The sequence below is a fragment of the Odontesthes bonariensis genome, chromosome 9 (assembly GCF_027942865.1).
Source record: "Odontesthes bonariensis isolate fOdoBon6 chromosome 9, fOdoBon6.hap1, whole genome shotgun sequence".
In the NCBI taxonomy this organism is placed as follows: domain Eukaryota; kingdom Metazoa; phylum Chordata; class Actinopteri; order Atheriniformes; family Atherinopsidae; genus Odontesthes; species Odontesthes bonariensis.
In genome coordinates this window covers 13873920-13900873 of record NC_134514.1, presented here as the reverse complement: position 1 = coordinate 13900873, position 26954 = coordinate 13873920, and the positions used below count along the sequence as shown (strand labels likewise).

The window sequence follows — 26954 nt, the reverse complement described above, 5'->3', positions numbered from 1 at the left end:
TGCGTAGATTGTCTGTTTGCAGCCATGTCTAATCCTTTTAATATAAGAGCCATGTGCAGTGTTTGTCACAATTGATCTTCCCAGCTCAGAGTGGGCCCTGTGAGCCAGTGCCAGATGGGCTGTAAGCTCTGCTGCCCACGAAGATACAAAGAGAGGAGAGGGTAGGAAGAAAAGGAGACAAAGAACGAGTGTAAGAAAGTGGCAGGTAGTAGATATGGGTGGGGTGGAGGAGGTGAGAAAAAGAGGGGGAGTTAAACAGAGCGCAAGAGAACAAGAGAGAGGAGAGATAGATGAGCCAAGCTGGATGATGTTTATGGTTAAGCTTTATCAGAGCTCTCCATCTGAGGTTCCATGTGACCAGTGTGTGCTCAGTGTGTTCAGCGGTTCTGTTCTGTATCTCCTGGAATACAAGCATTTGAGTCACTGTACACTGGCATTGTTGCCTCTGACAGACTCTGGACCTTGTCATCGTAACTTACACCCCACTAAACCCCCAACACAAAGAAGCCTGGCTTTGTTCCACCTGTCTTGACAGGGAAAGAAGGAGGGAATCAAAAGTCACCTTGTGCTATATTTATCTGGCAGGAGCCAAAAAAAAGTGTAAAGAGAATATGTTTAATGCCTCAGATTCTCGCCAGCGGAGGAACAACACTCCCAGCCACAGCCTCCAAAAAAACATCAAAAGCACATTTGCATGCCCGAGTTGTCAGACACCTCTATTGCATTCTGACATTTATAAAGTGGAGGAGAAAAAAACCCACCCAGCATTTTCAGATAGAGATAATGGGAATAGACAGCCAAACTAACATGATTCAAAATGAACTCTATGAATGCAGGAAAGCAATAAGAAATTAACCTCCTGTGGAGAAAAGCTCCTCGGACCTGTCTGATGCAATGAACTACCCATTTCATTCCACTCTGCCGTCAGGGCGCAGGTTCAGGACAAAAGGAGGGGAGTGGGTAAAAACAGACAGAATGTGGTGTGAAAAGTACACAGTGCAGCCAATTAAAGGTTAACAGTGAGTCCACAATGGGCTTTCATGCACTTTATATTTACTGCATGTTATTGTCCAAGGGATTAGTTAAAGAATGTGGAATTGTGAAAGAAGATGATGGTGCGTCACACTAAGTATGCTTCTGAACTAGCCTTTTTTTTATGTTACTTTTTTACATTTATTTTGAGACTCCACATTCTAATTTCTATATTTAAATTTGATATTGGTTTGCTCCTTTTTCTCTGAAAAAAATGTATTAAAGTTATCGTTAGGTTTGTTTTCTTCAAACTGCTTCTGAGATTTAAGTTGCTAACTTGATTTAATGAGCTGCGTTTTTAATCTACTCAGCTTCTTATTTCAATTCAAATTTGATCAACTTTGACATTTCTATGATCGAAAGAAGTCTGAAAATAAAAACATGACAGATATAACATATTGTATATATCTATATATATATCTATATATATCTATATATATATATAGATATATATATTTCCTAATTTACATGATTTGTATATATATAAATCATGTAAATTAGGAAAGATTCATTTATAGTTTTTTGTTTCGGAATTTGCGTTTCTACAATATTTGTGCTTTGAATACTGATTAAGTTGAGAGCAAGACTGTGCTTATGGCACACGAGCCTTGTTTAAAGCAGTAGTTTGATGAACTCAGACAGGACCTCTTTTTACACCTGCACTGCACTCATCAAAGTTTCTAGACATTTCTATGACGAGCAATGTATGAGAATACAAAAATATCTTCTGCTGATTTATGCTTAGTTTAAACAGCCAGCAATGCTGTAATAATTCCGTGAGAATCTGCGTAAAGTGCCTTGAGATAACGTTTGTTGTGATTTGGTGCTACATACTGAATCAAATTCAACATGTTCCTTTACTGACTGATATTAGGGATGTTTCCAAACACATTTGCACTGATATCAAAATAAAAACCATTGTCATAATGGACAGGAAGCACCCACGTTTGACAATATGCCTGTCCTCTTGTGCGTTTAACCAGGCCCTACTTTAGTATGAGCATCTCCAGTTGTCAGAAGGCATCCATGTGAATAAGCAACTAGAGCGATTCCCGATTATTCAGATCTTTTCTGGACCTTATATTATAATAAGGTGCAAAATCACTTCTTTTTTTTTAATGGGCTACACTGATTTAACAACAGTTTTTGTTGGAAAAAGCTACATTAGGGCTTAATAACACCTTTCAAAGTCATATAATAACAACAAATAGGTAATTTTGCTGCGGACATGTGATTTGCTTGTGGAAAGATGATATTATGTTTGTTAACTGTGTTGGAAGCCACTAAATTACTGTAAGGTTTAGTAAATAAATCAAATTACCATCGCTGTCTTTCGACTGTAGCTGTATATACAAATAAATATATATATATATATATTATATATATATTCTCTCATACTGCCCCCAAAAAGCAATATGCAGAGTTTTGATGTCTTTTTAAAAAAATGTTATCACTGTAAGAGATTTGGCAGTCAAAGCAGCAACACAGCGCCGTCTCAAAGCAAGGTTACTCTGCTCCCAATCTGTTGGACTGAGAGAAAGGCAACGGGAAAGATAAATTCTCCATAAGGTTTAGCAGCCCCAAGCAAGGTTGGCCCCCCTCCAATATCCCAGCCTAGGCTCATCTCCAATTCAAAACACACATAAATGACGTTGCTGTGATTAGCAATCCCATCAAAGTGAAAACAGGCCACTTTGTGGAACATGGAGGGTTTTTGCAATTGAAGTAAACATTTTCAATTGCCTCGGCATCCTGGTCATGATTGGGTGCAAATGAGGAGAGGCAGTCATTAATTCTGGGTGGTGGGTGGGGATGGAGGGGGAGTGGGCAGAGGCATAGCACAGATGACTGGCTGATAAATTCACACTCATTCCAGCAGCTGTCTGGGAGAGTAAAGTGCCTGTATCTCTACACATGGCTGCCCTCCTGTTCCTGCATCACAACATAGTGAATGAAACAGAGGGAAATACAGACTTTCAAAAGTCTGTGTTCTCTCTCAGGGGACGTACAATCTGGCATGAAGTGCCGGACATTGAGGCTCAGCTCATCAGCCATACTCAAAATACAAAATGGCACCAGCCCCCTACCAATTTTAACAAAAGTTGAAGAAATCAGGAAATATTAGAAGACCGGCTCCTACATCAGGAATTCAGATGGGCACCTTTTGAATCAAGTTGGCTTGCTCTTTGAACTTTTCTGTCTTGTTTTCACATCAAAAGACATGAAAGGGGCAGCAAAAAGCAGAACAGCCAGCCCTCTATTCCTCTCTCTCTCTCTGGAGTCACCACTGTCTGCAGCAGCAGTCGTGTCCTTTCAAGGAACAACCAGACCGTCATTAACAATAAAAGTTTCTTCCTCTCCTCTGATTCTGCCTTTTCTCTCCTTATCCTTCTCAGTCATTAAATCTTGATCCTCATGATGAAATGCTGTTTTAAGGGTGCTCACAAGTAAGAAGGGTATAATTATCACCACACCATTTCTCCTACATGCTTTGCTTGGAAAGGTTTAAAAAATTCAATACCCTCTAATTTGACTAAAAATTTACCCTCATAATGTTGGTGCACCACTACTAGTGAAGAATGACATCCGGAGTAAACTCAACATCACATCCTAAATGAATGTGTGGTCTGAGCTCTCAGACTATTTACTGTATACTTTCTCACATCCTAATAATGTGCCCTGAGGGTTGACCCTGATGATGTAAGGAATGGAGTGAAGTCATTGGTCACTCCATCTCCTACAATGATCCTCTTGAATTGAGATGTAAATAATTGGAAGAAAAAGGGGCAGCTGTAGTATCCCTCTGTTATTTTGACTAAAACGTGTCACAGACATTTCAGTACGACCTCTGGAAATTGTGTCAGCTTGTGAAATCAAGGCATAATATTTCTCCTTTCATAATCCCATTGAATGATTTTTTACTTATTTTTCACAAGAGGGCTGTCAACTAGGAACTTTTTCAGTACTTATCAGTGGATTAATATTATTTTGCTACCACAGTTTGTAACCAAATTTCATTTGTTGAATAACTGAAGTACTGTATTTTAAACCCAAATTCATCATCGGTATATACGATAAAGTCCTTGCGTGCTAGAATGAAAAACATTCAAAAGGAGTTGTTTTCTGAAATAGAGGGAAATCACAAAGTTCATAGTTTTACCATACATGCAGATAAAAGTGAGTTAAGTGGTAGTAATAATTGTGGCATTTAGCTTTAATGATAATATGACTTAATCACAGTAATCACACAACACACTGGAAGGAAAATGAAGGATTTGTATCCTTTTGAAGCTAAACATCAGAGGAAGGAAGAAACAGACAGGCACTCACACGTTTTCCAAAAAGTACAAATGTTCTAACTACTTCATCTAACAGTATATGAGAATAGTCAAGAAAGTCAACATAACTGTGTGGAGCTCAGACTTAAAAAGCTCATAAGTTAGCACTGTTCTGGTTTGGTTAGATGCTTTAGCATCAAGCTTTTTTTTCTTGCTGTTGCTCTGATTTCAGAGGTGATGGTCGGGTTAAATTTTAGCCTTTCCAAAACCAATGACTTTCCCTTATTTACACCTAAGCATAGTAAAAAAATCTTTCTCAGGAAATATGAGTAGAGAAATAATCAATATAGTTTCTGAAACACCACTCATATTAGATCTACAAGGCCTAATTTAAAAAGTGTGCTTGGAAGTATGTAATGCAAGGGCACAACTACACTTCTTTTTATAACCAGCAGAACCCTTTGATGAAAACAGTTATTTTACTCCACAGAACAGGGAGTTCCTCGTCTACCACCGCCTTGATCAGTCAGTTTGTAAGTGTTATTGCTTGACAAACAAATGAACTGTTAAAATACCCAAAAGGGACACGTTTGGGCAGCAACACCTGTGGTCTACAGGGTAAAATTGCTGTCTGAAAGCAAGGTCCTTTGTAACTTTTTCAAATTAAAATCTGTTGAAATGTAAGTGTGTGTTTAGAATATTTTCTCTTCTTACCGTTCTTCTCTATTTTGAAGCCCAAGCTCTGGCAATAGACTTTTGAAAGAATATACAACTTCTCACACCCCCTGATTAGCAGATCTTAATGTGAGGTTTATTTTAAACTGTCCTGCTGATTTGTTTTAAAAATTGTAAAAATGTATGTATTACTTTCTTTATTTCCTGATGATGTAATACCAGTGCTTCATTGAACTTTTACTCTGCTCAGCTATTTCATTCCATACTCTCATGAGGAACAAAGAATAATATTTGTGCTCCACTGTTTTTTATTTTCATTTGTTGTGTTTCACTGTTAACATTCAAGAGTCTTTTGATAAGAGGGCCAACAAGGACCTTGGAAAACATGATGCTATCATGAATAAGGAGTTAAGCAGCAATCTAATTCATAGCAGGAGTTGCCACTGTAATTATTTACACTTGGATAAAGGGACATCCAAGATGAGTGTCCATTCAATGTGCAGATACTGTAACGGATGTTTCTATTGTGACTGATTATTATTTCAACCTAACTTGTAGCCAACAAAAGATGGCATTATAGTTGTGATTTGATGAAGCATTCTTGGCACAGAGGGTAACCTTGGGTTAGTTCAGCTGGCTGGAAATGCTAACACTCAAGGCAAACATATTGTTTAATCCATTCATTACATTAATGCTCTTTGGGGTTTGGTTTTGGAAAAGCAAAAGAAGATTGCTAAACTGTTCATTTTTACAGTATGGGATACTGGAAGGAAATCCAGTGAATTGAAGAGAAATTGATATCTGCCTTTACACATGGTGAAATGTTCATTTGAGAATTACATGTAAAACTAGTGAATCAGTGCTGTGAATGTAAGGCTATTCCCACCCTCCTGAAAAGAAATATCAACATAACCAGTCATTCGTGTAAATATGCACAGATGAACAGGCAACGATGGGCAGCCAATCAACAGAGACAGACGCATAGAGGCAAGCACTTCCAAATGAACAGCAGGTAGCAGAAAGAAAAAGTACCTGTCACGGTTTCAGCAGCTCCTGTTGCAGCGCGGGTGATGACGAGAACAGAAGAAGAAAAAAAAGACAAGTTGTGAGTAGACAGGATGCAAGCAGAGAAAAAAAATATCATATTTGCCGAAAAGGCTTGTTGATATTCATTAAATTCAAGTCTCACATTATATTTGCGTAATTTTTCACCAATTAAGAAAAATACAAAAGCCATCATAGTGAGAAAGTAAGTGATCCCAACATAATGAGCCCCTTCTTCTCTTGTCATGCATTTTCCTGCATGTTACATTAATGGGGGAACAAAGAGAATGTGTGGACATTGTTTCCTCCCCCTCATGGCCCTGATTGAGATTCCAGCCAGGCCCACTGTGGAGCAGCCACTCTCTGGAGATGCTCCCTCTGGACCCACGGTGTATCCTGCAGAGGAGAGCACCCATTCGGAACGGTGCCCACCCAAACTGGCATCTCTCAGGGCATGGCAGACTGGCATGTTCCCAAGTCCCTGCAGCATTGCTCAGGGCCTGTACCCTTAGGAGAGCTTCCATAATTCATTGTCTGCCATTCACAAGCAACCCCCACCCAATGCACACAAACACACACTTTCTCTACTGCCTTCTGCTACACATCTACATTTTTACATTTCACACACCATACTTTATTATATTGACATTTCACACAGACTTTGTGGCTTCTTTACTTTGGCTGTGAGAAGTGGGAGCCTCAGAGTTAGGTGTACAGTATGTTGAAGTGACTGCTTATCTCACTTGTCATTGTCGGTATAATAAGGGCATAAGGTATGACACATGTCCTTGTTATGCTCCTTTGTGCATTTTCAATCATGTCAGCATCTCCCTCTGGACTAAAAAAGTGTGAGTGACAAATTTCACACAATGGGGAACAAATTTTGAACGTGGTCCAGGAGCCTGCTGCGATATCTTGCTGACTGTATGCTCCGTTTCTTTAAAACTTCTGGTGTCAGTCAAAACTTATGATAATCTAACATGATAAAGCTTCCAGGTGTCTTAAGCTAAAAAGAAAGGTTGATAGTCAGACTTGAGCTTGAATGAGCACACCGTTTGTGTCCCAGTCTAACCAGCCCTCAGGACAGCCCATAATGAGGCTTTTGAGCTGCTTTAATTGCCAGGTAATTATAATGTTGTAGCAACATTATGTAAATGACTCATTATCATTTTGTATGTGTAGTCTATCTGCCCTCGTTTTATGCTACTCTGTCAGAAGTGAAAAATGTATCATCTAGATATCAGGACACTTCATTGTTTTATCTTGTCAACAGAGACCTATATGGACTTGAAATAGAGTGTGGTGACACTTTCCCTAACCCCCCAGTATGATCCACTTCCTTCTGGTGGCCTCTGAAGAGGCTATAAATAGCACTGTTATGGTGGTGGTGGCGTTGTGCCGTGCCCGCCTTCTCTCCTCTGTACCTGCAGCACATTAGGTAGAAGTTATGAGGTGCCAGCTCGCCTGTGATTAGATGTCATGGCTGTCACTCTGCTTAGACAGGGCTGATAGACGGATTTCTGGGGAAACGTGTGTGACGGCATTTGTGAAAGTGCACCCATTGCACCAATCTGTCAATCACTGGGGATGAGAGCAGGCAGGCCAACTATCGCCCAAATGATGTCTGTCCTTGCCTCCCCACCTGTTCTCCTTCTCATCCAGATCTCATCTTCCTGCTCTGAACAATGAGGAACTTTATGTTCAGAAATGGAAAAGCTCTCCACTGACAGTGAAGTCACATTACCTGCTGGAAATCGGCTCATTGTGAGCATTTGAAAGGCCATCTTCTTGGCACTCAGGCATTTGTATTCAGCCTATTGCCACGCCAATGATTCTGTAACAATGTGCTGTATTTTTTTATTTCATTGCAGAGACACACCAAGATCTAGGAGACAAGATGTCTGTGTGATAAGAGTAGCATATAGCTTCTCCGTCTTTTTCACTATGGCTCAGTAAAAGCAGTGGGGTAACACTAATGAGGCAGCATTTCTTCTCAGTACTAGACTGATGCCTTTGAATTAATGCTCTGGCTTTCAGGTGAAACATTCCCTTGCTTATTTATGCATATGATCTGCAGCATGTTGCATGTCAGACTAGAGTGTGACTGCAGAAGAGGACACAACAGAGTTGGACGTAGGAGCTCTGTGTTGTTCCCTATGGAGACACCCACACTGGTTACTGTCACAACTGTTTGTGTGTGGAGAAATGCAGTCTTACTGTGGGTTTCCGACTGTGTTTTCATTTAATTAGAAGGGATCAGAGGTGCGTTTCAAACTTTTTCTCTTCAATTAGATGGAGACGTGAGCTCCTGCAGAGTGGACCCAATAAACACGGGCAACCTTTGAGGTCAGTTCAGCTTCACAAAAGAAACTAAATCAAAGACTTTCAGCTTCCCCAGAGGAATAAAAAAGTCCAACACCTCATGCTAGTCTTTGTTGTCGGGCATAATCATTTTCAAATTCACATCAAAACCAATTTTCCCACACATTTGCTGAGAAAATGCCCATCAGAAGTCATAAATGTTCTATTTCAAAATATCAATCTTCATGACAATTTCACAAACTATGTACTACGCTGAATGATAACTAATAAATTATCAAAAGAAAATTAATCAGCATTTTAGTAATCGGGGTGTAATAGTTAACAAGGGATTATTCAATGTTCAGGATCATTTGCTGAATGCTGTGTGTGTGTGTTTCCCAGGACTTTCTCAGGACTACCGACTGTTAAGAAAATATAGCATAACAACTAAAAGAATCTTTGAAAAAGTATTAAAATATGTTGTACGAACATATTCAGAATATTTATATTGTTTCACTTGCTCAGATTTTTTTCAAACTGCAGGCATATCACATTTATTTGTCAATCAGTCTTGTAGGACAGATTTATCATGTGATTATGTGCAGCTTATTAGATCTGATTTGTTCAGGCATCTCCAACATATCAGCATAAAATGTGTTAATGAAGTAGCCATTAATAACAACATTCCTACATTTGTGACTTGACTTTCTAACATTAGGTTCTTCTCAGCCTCGTCTGTACAGAGTGTCTCATCGAAGTGTCAGCAGATGGTTGGTTTTAGCATCTGTCCAAGACTGTTGCTCTCTCTAGCGCTCTGGTAGCAGAATTGTGGACTGCACTTCCATCATCTGGATTTGTAACTGTAGTTTTATTTTATGGCGAAAATGGTTCAAAGACATCTTAAAATTGGAAACCTGTCTGTCGAAATCTCAATTCCATTAAATTTCAATTCAAGTTTATTTGCCAAATGCATGTTAACACGCCGTGGTGGGGCATCAACATCACAATGAAATGTAATGGATGAGAAGAGGGCACGAAGTCTCTCAGTGTGCTGCAATCCCTAAAACTTAAATAGGAAGGACCGTGTATAGAGTGAAAGGAGTATTTACGATGGTATGTTGGAGTATGAAACACTGGGCGTGTGAAGTGCAGGTACTAGTATTGCACTTAATATAAGTGTAAAGCAGTATTTACAGTGTGAAAATATTTACACAGTTGCCATGTATAAGTGTACATAGTATAGAAAATGTCCAGTGGCTGATTTCAAAGCAGTTTAAAAAAAGGATGAGACTTGAACATGAACTGGGATTACTTAATTTATTAATCAGATGAGAAGTCTAAAATGTAGATTTTCTTTTAATGAAATCATGATTTGTACTGAGCTTACATCCCAAAATTTGAACCTGATTGACAAGTGAGCAAACTCCATCCACCAAGGAAAATTGCATTGAAACCTCTGAAACATAGTGAGAACAGCAAAAATGTTGCTCGTCCACTTTTAACTGAAAAAAAGCATTTTCTTGCATTTTCTCTCGCTAAAGAACAACATGAATTCCACTGCTTTCTTTTGACGCATTTAACTCACATTCTTTATTATCAACACTTAGGTGCTGTTTAATCCAGCCCAACCAGCCAGTAAGGGATCACAATATGCTCACCTGTGAACACAAGCAGGAATATTCAGATTATTTCTCCCCAGAGTCAGCTGAGACATAATAATGAGGTGGGCTTACAGGAGATGCAAAGCATGTTTCTGCTTGATAAACTGTAACAAAAAGGAGACTTTGCAAATATCCCCACAGTGGTGGGTAATTGCTCTGTGCTAATACGATATGCTTTATACATTTCCAGTTTGTGGCTGAAATGAGTGGACAAGCAAGAGTGACATGTAGCTGAAACGAGCCTTTAAGGTGCAAGATTAATGGGAAATCCTTAAAAAGGGTCTGGCAGATAGAAAGCAGACATGTTGAATTTGGTGCCCTACCATCTGCAGTTGCACACGCACACAAAAAAAATAGTGATGTGAATAAAAGGCTAAAATTGGGATATGTCAGCATTAGAAATGCCTTTGAAAATAAAAGTAATGGTGTGCAATCTCATCTGACTTGGTTCTGTCATTCACAGTACACATTAGATCTATCCCTGCAGCAGACAAAAAAGAACAAAAAAAGCAAAGCAGAATACAACAACCATCCACTTTAATGACAACGCTGCACAGCTCATGTAGTTTTCATCTCTAGCAGTTGTGTCGAGAAAAAAAAGCTGCTTTAACACGTTTCTAACGACTCTAGATGCCAGACTGCTGCTCCACACATGATGGGCGCCTAGCTTTCTCTGTTACGCAAATAAAACAGCAAGAATAAAAGTGAAATAAAAGAAGCAGCAGTTGTTAAGACTCTGGTGACACATCCATCACAAGGTAATGTGATGAAACAACACTATTCTACTAGGCAGAACATCTCAAATCAACATAAAATGAGGCAGGAAGAGCATTATAGTGACACAAGATTAAGACATGCTGATTGTGACAAATGCTGCAACAGTAAAGGTCTATAAATCACGAAGCAACTGCTTTTGCTGGGAGGTACACTGATTTCCCTTTTCCTACCAGGCACAATAATCCACTCTGTTATGTTAACAAGACTGGTTGACTGAGCATGGACTAAAGTGCAGCAGCAGCAGGGAAGATATTCCCACTAAAAAGCAGAGGCAAAGCTTAACCTCTGGCAAAATGACACATCACATCTCGTTCACATTGTCTATTTTGGGTGACGCTGCAACATTTTTTGTGTTTTCCTCCTCAGAGGCAAAGGACACTGCAAAACCTTTTTTTTTTTCCAACCTGCCCTCAGTTCTTTAAAGAAAGTTGCGGTGGGAGTTCTGCGTTTCTTACCACAGGAGGGAAACCGATGCTCAGATCCGCCAGGGATCAAAATGCACACACAGTGTATCGAATCAAAGTCTCCAAAGAGTCTTGAGGGAGAAATCTTTGCTATTCTGGTAATGCTCTAATGCCTCACCTGTATTGAGGTCTCTTGCCAAGAAAATTCACAGGAGCAATGTTCAGGGATGTGAATCTGATTGTGTGCTCTCTAACATGTCTGCCAGCGTATCTGCTTACTCACTAGGAATGTATCTACAACTGCACAATCATCTCGTTATGTTTGTGTACGTCTGTGCATGTGTGTGTGAGGGGTAATTAGGACATAAGGAGAAGCTTCTGACAGGCTTGTCATCACCACAGCTTGCCCAGCGGAGAGGAGGTGGTCAGAGGGGTAAGTGGGGGTGCACCAGGGTCAAGAGACAGCTGCTGTACCACCACTCACTGTCTGGAAGCTCTCAGAGAATATTAAACCACTGGGGCCTCAGCCAATTCGCTCCCTTGTTTATGGAATACACAAAGCCTTTCTGCAAGGAGGCAGCGACTAATTTATGCCACTGTTAAAAAAAAGGTGCAGATTTTTTTTTTCTATCCTGAAATGAGAACATAAACAGAAAAATACCCAAATAAATAGTGATGGCACTAAGGTAATTGAGGTTATTTTGCAAATCTGTGGATTTGCTTTGCGATGACTGTTGTTCTCATTTTCACGTGAACACTTTTGTGATGATAAATCAGTGTGGTCTCACACCTCCTGTGTATATGTCTCCAGCAGCGAGAGGCTCTATTATTACAATATGAGACATGTTAAATAGATCCCTCAAGGCTGATGACCTTGGCTATGACATACCATTAATTGTATAGATGGATTATTATCATCATAACAATAACATGGCTTCTTTCCTGCCCAGCTCTCCTAAACACCTGTGCCAATTCTCTGGCTGCCTCCACTCATACGCTCATAATCACTTCTATCAGCCCAAAATGTTAACTGCATCCTGGGACACTAAACACGTCTATTTGTTTGCAGTTGTAATGTCTTTTGTGCGCCTCAATCAGACACCTGTCAGACACACACCTGCTACCTCAGAGCTAAGAGAAAAGGCCTTTTGTTTCCTCACAGAGTTTATAATCAGCACGTTGTTTCCAATCTTCCTTCTCCATTTTTCAATTTCCCATTTCCCTTTTCTCAGTCAAATCACTGCTATCAATCAGGTGCGTGTTTGAGAGAGGGGGAAGTTCCTTGATGGAACCATCTTCAGCCCCAGGCCTCATTAGTCAGAGACTGCAGGAGGAAATGCGTGTGTGAGTGTGAGCAGCGCAGGCACGTGTGTATGTGTGTGATAAAAATGAATTCTGGGAGAGTGTGTCTGTCAATATGAGGCCATTTAGCTTTTGCTATTCCATCCAAATGATGCACAGTGCACATTACGTTCTCTATTTGAGTTCCTCTAAATGGACACTCAGCCTAGTAAGTTCTATTATGTTTTGCTCTTTCCCTCCTCTGTGCTTACTCATATCATGGTGGAAGATGACCTGTAACGTCTCAAAACAATTTCTGTGCAACCATGACAACATCTCCTCCATATCAGCAATGAAAACATCTCAGAAATGAATGAAGCAGAATGATGTGGCAGTCGATATGAATGAAATCATAACAGCTGCATCCGCACATGCTATATTGATTAACTTGACAAGAGGAGCTCTTAGTGCATCGACTTCCTTGAAGAGAGTCAGCTAAGTCCATTTGATAGTGCTGAACACACTATCACAACAGAAATAGCACAAAGCCTTCTGTTAGCATTCATGAGGCACAAATTAGGCAACAAATACAAACAATAAATTAAGGATGAGCTAAACAATGAGACCAGATTTTTGCTAATGTGGCAATATGTTCAGTATTTTACTACAGTATTGATTAAAAAGGAGATCTATCTGAAATGGCCGAGCAAAATGGCAACTATAGTAAATTCACAACTGCGGGGTAATATACAGCTTCACAGCTTTCATTTATTCACAGCTTGACATTTCCTCCCTTCCACAGAGTGTGCTCTAACTGTGTGCCAATGGCCACATCATTTAGACTGGACCCGCATGAATATTTAACATTAGTGCCTGGCTCGTAGCTCACAGAAAATGAATTATTTTTACTGGGCTTTGCAGAGGTGCAGTGAAAAACTCTCACCCTGGTGATGAATCGCTGGAGAGTTTATGTTGTATTAAGCAGGCAAAACAAATGGCTATCAATCATTTGAAGCTTTCCATGCTTGCCAGCTATGCATCTCTACCCCCCTTTAAGAGATTTGGTGGGTTTTTGGCTGCAGGCCTTGGGAGTGTAAAAGAAAAAAAGGGGGGGGGTTCAACCTTGAGTTTACCGTGTATATGTCTCTGGAAGAGAGATGGGCTGAGTTCTGCTGCAACTCTAGGTATGCATTAGTCAAAATGTAAATATATTTGGTAAGCTATTCTGGTGCCGTTCTACTGCTAAAACTAACTAAATTAAGCCATTTAGATTTAAATCACTGCACTTTCATGTTGCCTTCTTTTATCTGGCTGCCACAACTTCATAAGCTCCTTCTCGTCTGATGAGGTTTTTCTGTGCACGTGGCTTTCCGCTGCACATTGGACTGAAGCACCACAGTTTAGTACGCATCCATTGTATCAAGGAAAACACCTCCACACTGATCATTTAGTCTGACACAAAATTATGCATGAGACTTGCACAATATACAGTTCACAGCAGCTGAGGTATAATGTCTTATATTGTCTGCAGGAGACACTAGCTATATCAGCTGTGGTAATAAAACATTTTCAGGCAACAGCAAAAAACTGAAAATAACAGCAATCAAACCTAAAACTGCACGTAATTATTCTTTCAGCGACTAGTGCCTGAGAGCTTTGTTTTCTCTAAAGAGAATTTTAAAACTGTATAATATCAAGTAAAACTGGAAGGAGAACAACTAAATCCAAGCGCGGCCAATAATCAAACCATGTTTGATGTTTGATCTATCTAACCTCTGAAATCCCACTATCCCACTGTTGACAGAGTGAATAAAAACTCTCTTTATGCGGCAAAACACTGGAAATGGGGTTTTCATTATTTCTAAAGATGACATACCAAATGTGGCATGTAAGGCTGAATCTTGTTTAAAATGTACAGCAGACACCCAGAATTGGAATAATTTGGAAGTAAATCTCCTTTTATTTTGCAACAGTAGGCTATATGGTCACATTAATAATGCATTGTCTCTAGCCACTACACGCACAAGCTCTGCACACCTATAAAACAACTGCAATATGTAATATTGTTTTTCCAATTGCAAGAACTACATATAAACACAGGAAATCAACTGATGCGGCTATAACAGATATTTAGACTGTATACATGCACCTTGATGTTAGGGACAAGGCATAATTGGTGTGTCTCATTTGTACAAAATGTATTAGACTGTGTACACTATGCGCTAACTTGCATTGTGCATGAAAGTCAACACGGCTGTGCACATACCAGAAAAGACAATTACAGTGACTATGATGGTCGCACTAGCTGACATATTTGGGAATACAGCCAACTTGTCTATACTCTGACGACTATTATAACATTGGGGATGAAAATGGAACTGTCATTAACTCCAAATAACACCAAACACATTCAGTACCAGCTAGCTTTAGCATATCATTGGCAGTGATGACCTATCGACCTACATAACAAAGATGGGCACGATAGAGGATAGGAAGTGTGCTCCAATCTAAAAATTTTTACTTTTCTCAGCACGTTTGTGGTACACATTGAACACTACATAAAGCCGTACTTGTCAATGTAAATGCACATTTTCTCTCAAAATTGGAATTTTAAGTACGAAAGTGCCTGATTTGATGTTTAATCAGATTCAATTCAAGCATCATTTAGCAGTTGTGTGACCTATTTTTGTCTCAAGGTTGAGAAAAATTCTCTTGTCAGAGCAGCTGCAGCTGCATTTCCTTCAAGACAGGATAAATGAAAAGAAGAAATGTAATGGTGTGTTTGTAAGATTACGTGTAATAGCAGGGTTAAGGCTGATGTTTGTGTGAATCACCAGTTGTGTGGCTATTTTGAAAATTATTTTTATATCAAGAAAAGGCTTGATAAGTCCAGATAAACCCCTGCCAAGGCTGCCGGTACAAAGGTGTAAAATAGAATTTAAAGCATTAAAAAGAACTGCAAAATGAAGAGCTCTAAGAGATCAAACATGAGAGTGCATAAAGGAGTTGTTTTTATAGATGATTAAATCAGCTCTTCATGCTTCCCCTACCTGCTTTGAGTTTATTTGATTGGCTATGCAATTACCTTAACATTGGTTAATTGCTGGTTAATGTAGCTCTCATAGCAATCACATAACCCTCTAGTCTGCCAATCAGCAATTGAAAAAGAGAATCACGTTGAAAGTCAGTCATCTGAAATACACACATACGCAAAAGTCAGTGCCCAACACGGTGACACACAGGGTTTACAGATTCTCGCATTTCTTGAGAGTTTCATTAAGACATATTACTGTGACCCTGAAATTTTAATCTTCCTGATAAAGTGAAGCTGTTTTTACAACCATCCTCAAGGATGGACTTCATTTCCAACAACATTCAACCAGAGATGAGATTTGGCTTTCTTCAAATACAATCTGAATTGCTTCAATTGGTTAAACAGAAACTGGCAGGCTGAGCAGAGCAGAGTGCAAACTCGTCCACACAGCCACTGGCAGCTGTGGACACAAGATTGAAGGTAAGATATCTGTGAGTGGCCTGGCACCTGAGTCTGAGAGATAGCGCCTCTTTACTTGGTGAGGGAGTAAAGCAGGGTCAAATTGGAGACAGACTGGGTGGCCAGGCCTGTGATTCCACTGCAGGTTAATATTTTATGGATGTGTGATACAGTTCAGATGGCAGGTTGAGATGACTGAGAGGTGCAGTCAGCAAGAGTTCAGCGATTTGTTAAAAAAGGGAGGTAGTGTGGTCGTGGAGAGGTGCGGCTACATCTGTGAAATGTGTTAGTGGCTGTTCATGTGAGGAGTCTCAAAATGTGCGCAAATGTTTGTGCTCATACGTGCATGCATGAACACGTGTGTGAGATGAGTTCTCTGCAACCTGAGCCCATTAATAGCAGAGGCACTGGCAGTACAGATGTGTCTCTCTCTGAGCCCAACATGAAACACAGGAAACGGCCTCTTTGATCATTACCTACCTGTCAGTCTGCCTTCCACAGGGACCGCCTGTTACGACTGCTGATGTGCCGCACTGACAGGCCAGAAACACACATGCAAACTTAAACACATCAAGAGGAAGAAAAAAACGGTGCCGCTATGAGTCTGACTCGTGTTGGAATTAAGACTCTTCCCTGAGGAGGTATAACCATGACGACCAGTAGAGTCAGCAAAGCGCAGGTTTATTATTCTATATTTGGATTCCAATTAGCCTCAGTGACTGTGAGGGTTTGCTGGGGTTCGCATTTACATTCAACGGGCAATTTAATCACCAATCGTCATCATATATGTTTGTTGAATGTGGGAGGTAACAAGCATAAACCCATGTGATCAAAGGGAGGGCATATCGAAGAGTGACTCAAATGCAAACAAATGTGTCCAGGTTAATTTAATTGACTTTCTACAGTAAATATCTTCTACAACTTACCGAGAATGTCTGCAGACTAATGGAAAGGCAAGACAACTACATATAGTGTCTTGATAGAGTGGGCACCAGTCCTTATTCTGGTGATTGCTCTTTCTCTTTTCTTTTGTTTTCAATCACCATACATGGCAACGATGACTGAATTTAAAATTTGAATTAAAAAAAATTAAATTTTAATGTATATGGCTGGGATTTAGATAAGTGACTATGTTAACTTACAAATTATTTTTATTTCTTATCTTTTTATTTCTTATATAGAACAAAAAAAAGATTTCTCTGCTATGGCAGACAAATGTGTCGAGGTTGGCAGGTGCTGCAAAGGTTGTGGTTATGATTCATAAAAAGGTCTTTGATCAGAGCAAAGTCCAGTCTCCTGCATGAATCCATCCTTTAATCCTCCAGCTAAGCCTTTACAATCTGCCTCACTAGATAAAGGACACCCTGATCCTTGCACCGACAATGATTATTTGTACTGAACGTAAATTGTGAGCTGTGGATTAATCCACCGTAAATATCATAATTAAGGATACTGGACTGGACATTTCAGACTCAACTTTTTCTTGTTTTCTCTCGAAAAGTTGACCATTTCGAATCAAATATTTACTTTCAATGAGCAACACAAACAAAGTTCTGTAAACTTCTGTTTTAATTGTGTGAAAGGAGACATTTAAAAGTCCGAAATAAGATAAACTTTTGATAACTGCACCATTTAAGGCTGTGACGATAACAGCTGTAAAACAGGCTCCAACTGAGCAAAGAACTGTTGGATTTGACGAATACAAACTCCGATGCATACCTCCTGAAGTGAAATTTTCTCTTTTTTCACGCATCTGTTGGTGCCAGACTGTTGGTCATTATTTTCAAAGGAAATTCTTCAGTGACTCAGTTTGCTAAGCTTGTTAGGAGGATATCAGTACTTTCATGATCAGTCTTAACAGTTCTTAATCTTCATACCCTCATGCTGTAATCATATTTACACCCGGCTCCGTGTTGCTCTGACTCTCTAATTCCCTTGTCACTGCAATTTTCAGCCTCTGTAGGTAGAGTCACATCTTTTAAATCTTCTTGTGCCCCCAATGGCACCCACTATAAACAAATGAAAAACATAATGCAGAGGCACAAACCAATTTTAAATGCAGAGCCGTGTTTGTCTGTGTTTTTCTTTTTTTAGGTGAGGTCGACCTCATTGACAGTGTTTCCCCCACATACCTTAAGGTGGTCACATTGTGTTGTCGCAATTTACACACTTTAACATTTTAATGGCTTTTCAACACCTTCCTCAGAAACAGCTAAGACACCTCTGTAACTACTTTGGGAATATTTTGTACAGCCTCATCTCAGACATAATTTGAATGCATGGTGATGTCAATATAAAGGTGAGTTTCTAAGCTTATTCTAATTGGAATGAGTCAAACTGTGGTGAGCGCAGGCTGAGAGATGGGACATGTAGGACAGAGTAAATGTGTGGCTACGACGGTGTGACGATTTGAGCAGAAATGTTGATGTAGTCCCACAAAATGTCATCTCATGCTCCAGATCAGAGTGTCAGATCTTGCAGCACAACATCAAAGACTTCTCACCAGTAAAACACGCCAAACACACCACGGTTCCACAGACTGACACACTCACACGCTTGTTGCATCTGCAGCTACAGTATACAGCAAACTGTGTCTACTGTAAGGCAGAAAATATGATCATCTCACATTTGGTCAGCTCTTTCTGTACTTCAGATAAAGACGATGTACATCCATCACTGCTTCATAGCCTTTAAAACCTGAATCCACCACAGTATGTTGCATATAGGATATTCAGATAGGGACACAGATGTATTATGGATCAAATTAGCTCTTAGAAATTGTTTTCTAATGACAATGTTAGAAACAAAAAGAGGTTGTGATGAACCTCCATAAAACTGTCACAGGCCTGTAAACTCACTGTTTACTTTTCAACTTACAGCTCAACTTTTTCAGCTGGCTGTCGCTGCTCTGGTTGTTTTCGACGATAGTGGAGCATTTTTAAGAGACTATATTTTCCAGCAGGAGTTTGTGGAGATAAACCTAGCAAACAAGAGAATGAATATTCATCACATTGTTTGAAGCATGACTCCAAGAGAATGCTAATGCTTCATTTCGACTGGATTGTTTGTGAACAAGTTTGCTAAAACAACATAAAGGATTAAGGTGATGATGTTGATTGTCAAGGTTGTGTTTACAGCTTGTTGTGCTGCTGCTGCAAAGGGGATAAGAAATAAATTCATGCAGGTGAAAAGCAAAGAAATATAATAAATATACAGTTTCACACCTCAATCTTTTGCTGAAGTTTTAAGTGAGTTTTATTAGTTAGCTTTACTATGAATCAAAGCTAGAATGATTTTTCTTTTCGTGTCCCGTGGGGTTGGTAATTACTATAGATTGTATGATATTCTGTCACATCTTACATGCACATTAATCTTCTCTCACTACAGGAACTTTTTATCTTTGATTGGTTTCGCACAAATCCCAAATTAATGTATATGATGGAAAAAGTGTATTACAATGTGCTCTTTAATTGCTTCCGTGCAACCACTTAAATAAATAACTAGCAGATGTTATCAATTTAGAGTATTACAGCAATTTGATAGATTCTTTACTATATGTGTGAATATGATCAGATGCTACAAAGATGTGCATCTTCCTATCAGACTGGATGTAACAATATCTTGCTCCTCCCTTTCGTGCTTTCAGGTGATGTCAGGTCTTTTTGCAAGATTTCATTGCTTTAAAGTAACATGGCCTTGTTTTTTGATGAATGTAAAGACAATAAAAAAAAATTTTACGCTCTCTAATGTTTTTAATTTTCAAAAAGCCCTCACTGTTTAGCAGATTGTTTTCAAACAGTAGGCTACATAGATATGCCTTTTTAAGCTTTTCTTAATGGGTTAGCTAAAGTGGCAACAGCAATTAGCAAGGTGAATGCAAGGTGTAAATGCTATACATTTTTGACCATTTTGCTTTTCCAAAACTGGGATAGAAAAGGATTAACCTCTTAAGCTCTAGACTGTTTGCCAATGTCCCCAAATTCAGGAAATAACAACTGCACAGATTTAAGACCAAACTGAACTGCCTTGGGCTCTATTGAGAAGAGAAACTCATAAATATTCTAAAACTCAGTAAGACTCCCTATCTCTTTCTCGACGCAAGATTAAAATTTGAGAAACACCACCAAAAAGTTTTTTTTTTTACTCAAACCTAATCAAAAGTGTAAATTAAAAAGTAAATAACAGCTTTATAACAGTAACTGTAGGTCTGCCAAGTTTGTTGCACCAGAAATGAAGCAGAAGAGATGCTCAGTCTGTTTTAGTCACACTAATAAATACTAAATGTCCTCTTGAGTCTGAATGAGCCTGTGCAATCCCTAGAAACCTTTGAAAATTGCAGACGGTTACATTTTATGATTGAAACTGCCAGACCGAGTGGGAGCTCCATGGAGCAAAAGGTTAAAGGAATATTTGTTTATTTATTGTTTTGTTGAATGTGTGAAAGTGGAGTTCTGTGAAGTACTTGTGGGTATAGTGTCTCACCTACAGTTTGTAGTGGCACTGACAGGCAAACCAAGCTAACATCTACTTGTCACTTTTACTTCAGATGGTTGTTTTCTTAGTAACTTTGTGTTCTCAACTGAACGTCTGTGTGTCTATGCAGAACTGCATAGTGGCTGTGAAGTTTTCATTGAGTTTATTCTAAATATGTGATATTTGAGTTGTCCGCCCACCCGCTTCTTAAGTCTGGTCCTAATTTCCATGGTCACCAAACAGTTGTGCAGGAGGTTTGTGTAATTCAGTCCTATTGACTTGTAAATTAGATTGTACTAGTGGTGAAAAACAAGATTCTAAAGGAAATTATCCCAATCTAGCTTTTATGTGTCCATATAATGTGTGTGTCTTTCTCTTCCATTTTTTGCTTTATGACCATGCCAAAATTTCCGGATGGTAAACACTGTACAAATTCCATCAGATGTAGAAGCTCAAATTGGCAACATTTAATTTGACTGATTTTAATTTTAACAGATAAAGAGTTATAGTCAGCATTCATTAAGTTTCCATGACTATGATTTTAGATTCTTAGTTTCTGTCAGTGCAAAAATAAGTTATGAGGTACAATATCAACATTTTAGTGTTTAGGTCAGGTCTTCATATCCTTGCAGTGTCCATCAAAATAATACTAACATCAAAACAATTGTGGTAAGAGCAGCAATCTGGTGGCTGATACCATTTCTACAGCTAATGATAAAATGTAAATGTAGGATGTTGCACAGTGGTCCTTGCCAGGGGGAGGCAATGAAGAGAAGACAGTCATTGAGGAAATAAAGAGAAAGCGTCAGCTAATCCATGACACAACACTGACACCTCAGAAGATTAAAGCTGCCTCTCAGTCTGAATCAGCCTTCTATCTTCATGCTTAGTCCCATTACTTGCTTTGTGGGGTACTGCCCTCGGGGATGCGCTACCCACACAACGGTAGATGCGAAGCTGCAGAGCAAGAACACACACACTAATGCAATTGCATGTGCTTTCAGTCACACAGTCACACTGAGTGAGATAAAGATGAAATGAATGAGATGATTGACGAGGACAATGCAGGGAAGGCGTTTAAAGAACATGTGTCTGAAGTTTTCTGTGGGCTGAAACTCCTCATGAATCACTGCTCAAGAGTTTCCTTTCTTTCAGATTTAAGTGCAAACTTTTATGCCTCAGTCTCAACCACACTGCTAACACAGGAACGCACGCTGTCTGAGCTAAAAATACTTTTTTAAGGAATTTCTGCCAAACACAAGACACACTCAGTGAGCGTGTATTTTGGATGAAGACCAGGATATGCATAGGGTATTGTTTGTCTTGGGCAGATAAGAGACTACCACTGGAAAGCCACTGTAAATACATGGTTTTGTCAGTCCTCTTTGCAACTGTTTGGGATCCAGAGTAACCACAGGATCAGCTTCAGAGAACATTTTATACCTCAGCTTCCAAACCTACTGAGCTGCAGCTGTGCATCCTCTATTCCTCTCCTTGCCGCTCTTTGTTGTAAGCCAGCTTCACTCCTTGAAATAAAACATTGCCATTCAGGTGCTCCTCGCATAAGGAGAAATGTGCGCAATTTTGAAGAAAGGGTAGGTCTCTGGTGAGTTTTGCTTTTTGTTGCAATATGAAAAGATGACAAAGGTATTTCTAGCTAAATATCAAAACTTATTAAGTAAATGTGATGGAAAGGCCCTCACATAAAAGTCACTGTTCAGTATAAATTTGTACCTGCCCACTCTGCTTTGTGTTGAGAACGAGAGCTGTGGGGTCATACTGTTGATATTTTAAATTAAATTTCTGGAGTCAGTTACGACGATACTAAATACCTCACATACGACCTGGCAATAACACAGGCCTGTATAATGAAGTAAAATAAAAGCTAAATGAATCCAAATCAGCAGCAGCAGTGGGACTAGGGGAATGTGCACAGTGAACAATTAACTAGCTCATCCAGCATACAAATCAGCTCCTGGCACATTACGTGCATACTGTAAAGCTCATTACTTTTGCAAAACACACAGTCGATCAAATTCAGGGACGGAGCAGCGAGTGAGCTCTGTCAGTATCTGCCTGTCATTCAACTCTATAACCCACTGTTGCAGCCCAATCACTCAGCGCAGACAAAACAACAGTCTCATGTTGTGTTTTAACAAGTCATGCTTCGTTATGTGCACTTTTGTGTGGACCTTTCCCAGACTTTTGCGCTCTTCGAAGGATGGTGACTGTTGTGGCGCTTTCATCTCAAAAAAAAGAAAGAAAAAGATTTCTTCAATGCAAACACCCATGGTTAAACATAAAAGGGTTGAGATATTTTAAAACTGACACCACTTCAAAGGCATTGAACACATTCAAAGGATATCACAGGAAAGAGATTCAAAAGCCTGCTAGTCACCTGTAATCCACTGCTAATACCTGGTCCCCAACTGCATATTAACATTCACACCATTCACAAAAGTGCTGGCTCAACGCATAGAGACACAAAGGCAAAGGGATATTAATATTCAACCAGCTGCGAGAATTTCCCTCATAGAATTTTTGTAGTTACTTTGTCTGTATTGATTCATAATGCAAAGGAGGATCTGGACACATATACAAGGATTACCCTGCGAATATATCAGTGTCATCACAGATCAGCAGCTGTGTTACCACAACAACTATCCTGTTAGACAACATCCACCCGTCTTTTCATTGCTGTTGTCTCTGTGTCTTTTCATTCTTTCATCATTTCAGCTCCTTGTCTCCTATTCCACGCTCTTTGAGTTTGTTGCAAGTTCACTGTTAAAAGGTAGCGTGTTAAAAAGAGCAGCCTTGCTTTTAAGTAAAACGAGGAAGGAACTGTACCTTCAAAAGGCTTTTGTTTCCTTCCACAGAACACAAGCTTTTTGAAAGTTTAAGAAAGCATCACTAAATCATTGATGCAGCACAAACAAGCTTTTAAAAGAAGGGTTTGTGATCGCAGTGGTGAAGGATGTTTACTTTGAGAGTGAAACCACAAGTTATGTGGCATATTTTGAAACAACAGTCAACTGTGTGTATTGTCACTGGCCATTTATGAAAGATTTTTAAACTGTAATAATTATAAACATCTATTTGTAATACTTTATCTTTTCAGATCAATACAGATTCAAACAACACAGTGACACAAGAACACAATCAAAGTGTTACACCCACACTACTCTGTGAGATAAAATGACCTTTTTTTTAATTGCAAAAACATCCTGATGGCTTTGAAGAAAGCTTTATATGGCTTCAGTTGCCTGCTGGACAAAGCTGCCTGACAGAAAATAAGGTGAATATTGAATAGTTAAAATATAGCACAGACTTAAACTGATATAAATTTTGCTCGATGGGCATTATTTTCTATTTCATTTCGTTTTACTGGTGATTCAGTGCACTGCTTAGCTCACATGCAGGTACTTTTGTTGGCCTTGTGAAACTGTGGATATTGCCAAATCAAAGAATCCAAAAACAAGCAAGTGACACAAAAAAGAACAAAAATGTGCAAAAATAGCCATAATAACAACCTTAATCTGTGAAATGTCAGTTGATAAATTTACTTGCATTCAGTTACTAGATGATAGGCACGGCTATGGTAAAACTAATGCAGTCTCATACATCAACCCTGTGAAAAATTATACCTTCGTTAAGATTATAAAAAAGAAGGTAAACTGGGGAGCTTAAAGCGCGTCCAGGTTACGAATAACAACTTTTACTTATATTTTTTATTTATTATTTCACCTTTAAATACATTGTCAGCTTTGAGCTTTGAAATGTTGATAAATATTCAGAGAATATTTTGCAAGCATCGGTATTATGTAACGGGTTTCCTCAGTTTAATGCTCACTGCAATTGCTAAACAATCACTGCCAGAATTAAATTTTTTTCTCCATACTTTATCTTACAAAAATGAAAATGGCATGGATTATAATGGATAATTCAAATAGCTGTTGTGTAGGAGCCTGGTTTAGTGAATGGTCAGCTGCTTATTACAAAATCTTTAAAAATGAATCACATGATTACTTGCAGCTCTTTGTTTTGTTTAAAGCTGCCGTCGGCAACTTTTTTTTAGTCATATTAGCTTGAACTGTCATGGAATTCTGGAAGTAGAATGTTAAATAGGCTGTTTAGGAAAAATCCCGAATTCTGTAGCTCCCTCTGAAGCCTGTAATCATGCTTGCAAAAATCGAGCGCTCCCGGCTGTTTTTAACCAATCACGTTAGGTTTATTATTGATCTATTATCTGAGCAGAACAGTCACCAACCACGTCTTCCATGCTGAGCGTGAGTCTGCCCCCAGCTTGTGTGCGCGCACACTGGTGTGAACTCACGTGCACAACCTCGTCCACAGAGGGGGAGGGACCTGAAAGTTTTATCAGTTCGAATTTTCCAACTTTAGACTAGGAATTTTGAAAACCTGCCGACGGCAGCTTTAAAACAAACATTTAGCTTGGGATCACGTTTTTAAAAATTGGGATGAAGCGTGTTTGTTTCAGTCTTGAAAAAAAAAAAAGAAAAACAGCACTATTGTCCTGTAAAGTGGACATGAGGCACAGTAAAGGTGTAAACAATGTATAACAGAAGAAAAATGTGGACAACAGCCAGTGTGCTCTCAGTACGGTCACCATGAAAGAGAAAATCATACATTTTGGCAGAATACTCACAAGCGCTTTGAGAAAAATGATCCTAATCTCTAAGCCGCTTAAATGTCCATTTCCATTTGATTGCTCTCTCAAACTGCTGCATATTAGTTTGGCAGAACAGGCAGATAGAGTCAACTCTATAAAACAAATCATTAAACCATTTCTGGCAATCTTCACTTTGACCCAAAAAAATCAGCAGTTTGTGTGAAAAAACAAGTTAAGCAAGCAAAGAAATTTAAGAAATAACTACATGATAAGTTCTTTGCTGGAGTTGCACCAAATAATTAAGAGGAACTTTATCGATTCTTTGTAAGGTCTCTGAAAGGTAGTACATTTTTACTCTGAAATTTCTTTGTTTTATCTATAACACATACACACAAATACATGTATATGCTTCTCTAAAAAGTGGAAAATTAAGGCAACACTGATGTTAGTGGTTATCTGAGCACTGGGGTGGTGACCCCAAGACTGGGAGAGTGGAAAAGCTATGATACTGCGTAGAACCCAGTGGGACCCAAGCTTTAAGGCAGCTATGCCTGTGGACTGTGAATTCATAATCCTGAAAATGTTTTTAACCATGGACAATCAGAATGCAGAAATGGCCCTTCCTAATTTTTTTCATTTGGCTTTAGTTAGAAATTATACTTCCATTTCTCCAATATTTATCCAAAAAGTACTCCTGTCCAGTCTCCATTTTAAGCAAATAGCTGTCGATGGATCAAACGTGACAAATGAGAATAGCTTTGCATAGCCATGCAAACTAAGAGCGACCACTCTGCAGGTGACGCAGCTTTACCTTAGTTGTTGCTGATCATGATGTATGTCTTTGTAGGATAGAAAAATAAAGCTAAGAGCTGCAAATCTCTCCACTCTGATTATTATTGTCACTTTAGATTTATCCATTGCATGTGTGCACATTTGGCAGTCAATTTCATAGCCTTAAACACAATCTCCCAGCGAAATGCTAAGGTCAGGGAGGATCCATAAATAATCCCTAAGTCTGTGACTCTTCCACTAAGCGTTATTCAAAGAGGATCAATACGATGTTGTGATTCAAACACAAAAACCTATTCTTTTCCTTATCAGCAAAGCTCTCTCACAGCACTTTTGTGGTAATCAATTATTAAAATCTACTTCACATGCCCCCCACATGTCAACAAAATGAGGAAATCAGATTTATTCTATAGGCTAAGACTTTTGAGAGGCAATTTTTCACTGGAGTGGCCTTTAGCATTTCTTATTAAAATACATTATTGTTCTTGTAGATTTATTTATTCAATGTGATAGCTCATTAGTCAGATTAATGTAATATGTACTCCCTTCTCTCTAGAAATGGTATGGCTGCAAATAGGTCTGTGTTGCTGTATAAATAAATGACAAAAGGTAAAGTTCAAGTCTTCTGCTTTTTGCTGAAACACTGACTTTCATCATGCTTCTATTTTTAAGGACGGGGAGATGCTAAATTTAACTTTAAGTACAACAGCTAAGCAGCAGTTCAGATCAACTCTCGACCTCAGCGTTCAAAGAAGATTGAAGGCGAAAAGAAATGTTACTGGTTCAGTAGGAGCTAAATTTAAGCTAAAGCATTCTATTGTGTACCATGAACTGTTGACTATATTACTTTGCATAATTGCAATATAACCAACTAACTAATTCTGTGTCAGTCCTCAGAGATTAGTTCATACCAAGTACATGTCATGTGTGAATTGTTTGTTGCTATTTTCCTGAAAAGCTTTACTTTATTTGAGTGAAAAAAGCTTGTTTAAATTAAAATAGTTACAACTAACCAAAAATAAAAACAAAAACAATTGTGACACGGCCATGTTTACCACTGTGTAGCATCCTTTCTTCTCTCAATAACAGTCCGTAAACATCTGGGAACTGCGGAGT

At 39.0% G+C, this 26954-nt stretch overlaps 1 protein-coding gene across 3 annotated transcripts in view; it reads right to left on the bottom strand.

Annotated features, from left to right (window-relative positions):
* The window catches only part of cadm1b (cell adhesion molecule 1b), a 153024-nt gene that overhangs the window by 38898 nt on the left and 87172 nt on the right, over positions 1 to 26954 (bottom strand). For 2 of the 3 annotated variants that reach the window (XM_075473218.1, XM_075473216.1), the window contains exon 2: positions 6018 to 6038. The exons of the other annotated variant lie outside the window; for it this stretch is intronic. In XM_075473218.1, coding sequence (XP_075329333.1) covers positions 6018 to 6038 — 21 coding nt within the window. The remainder of the gene's footprint in view (positions 1 to 6017; positions 6039 to 26954) is intronic. 3 annotated transcript variants of the gene reach the window in all.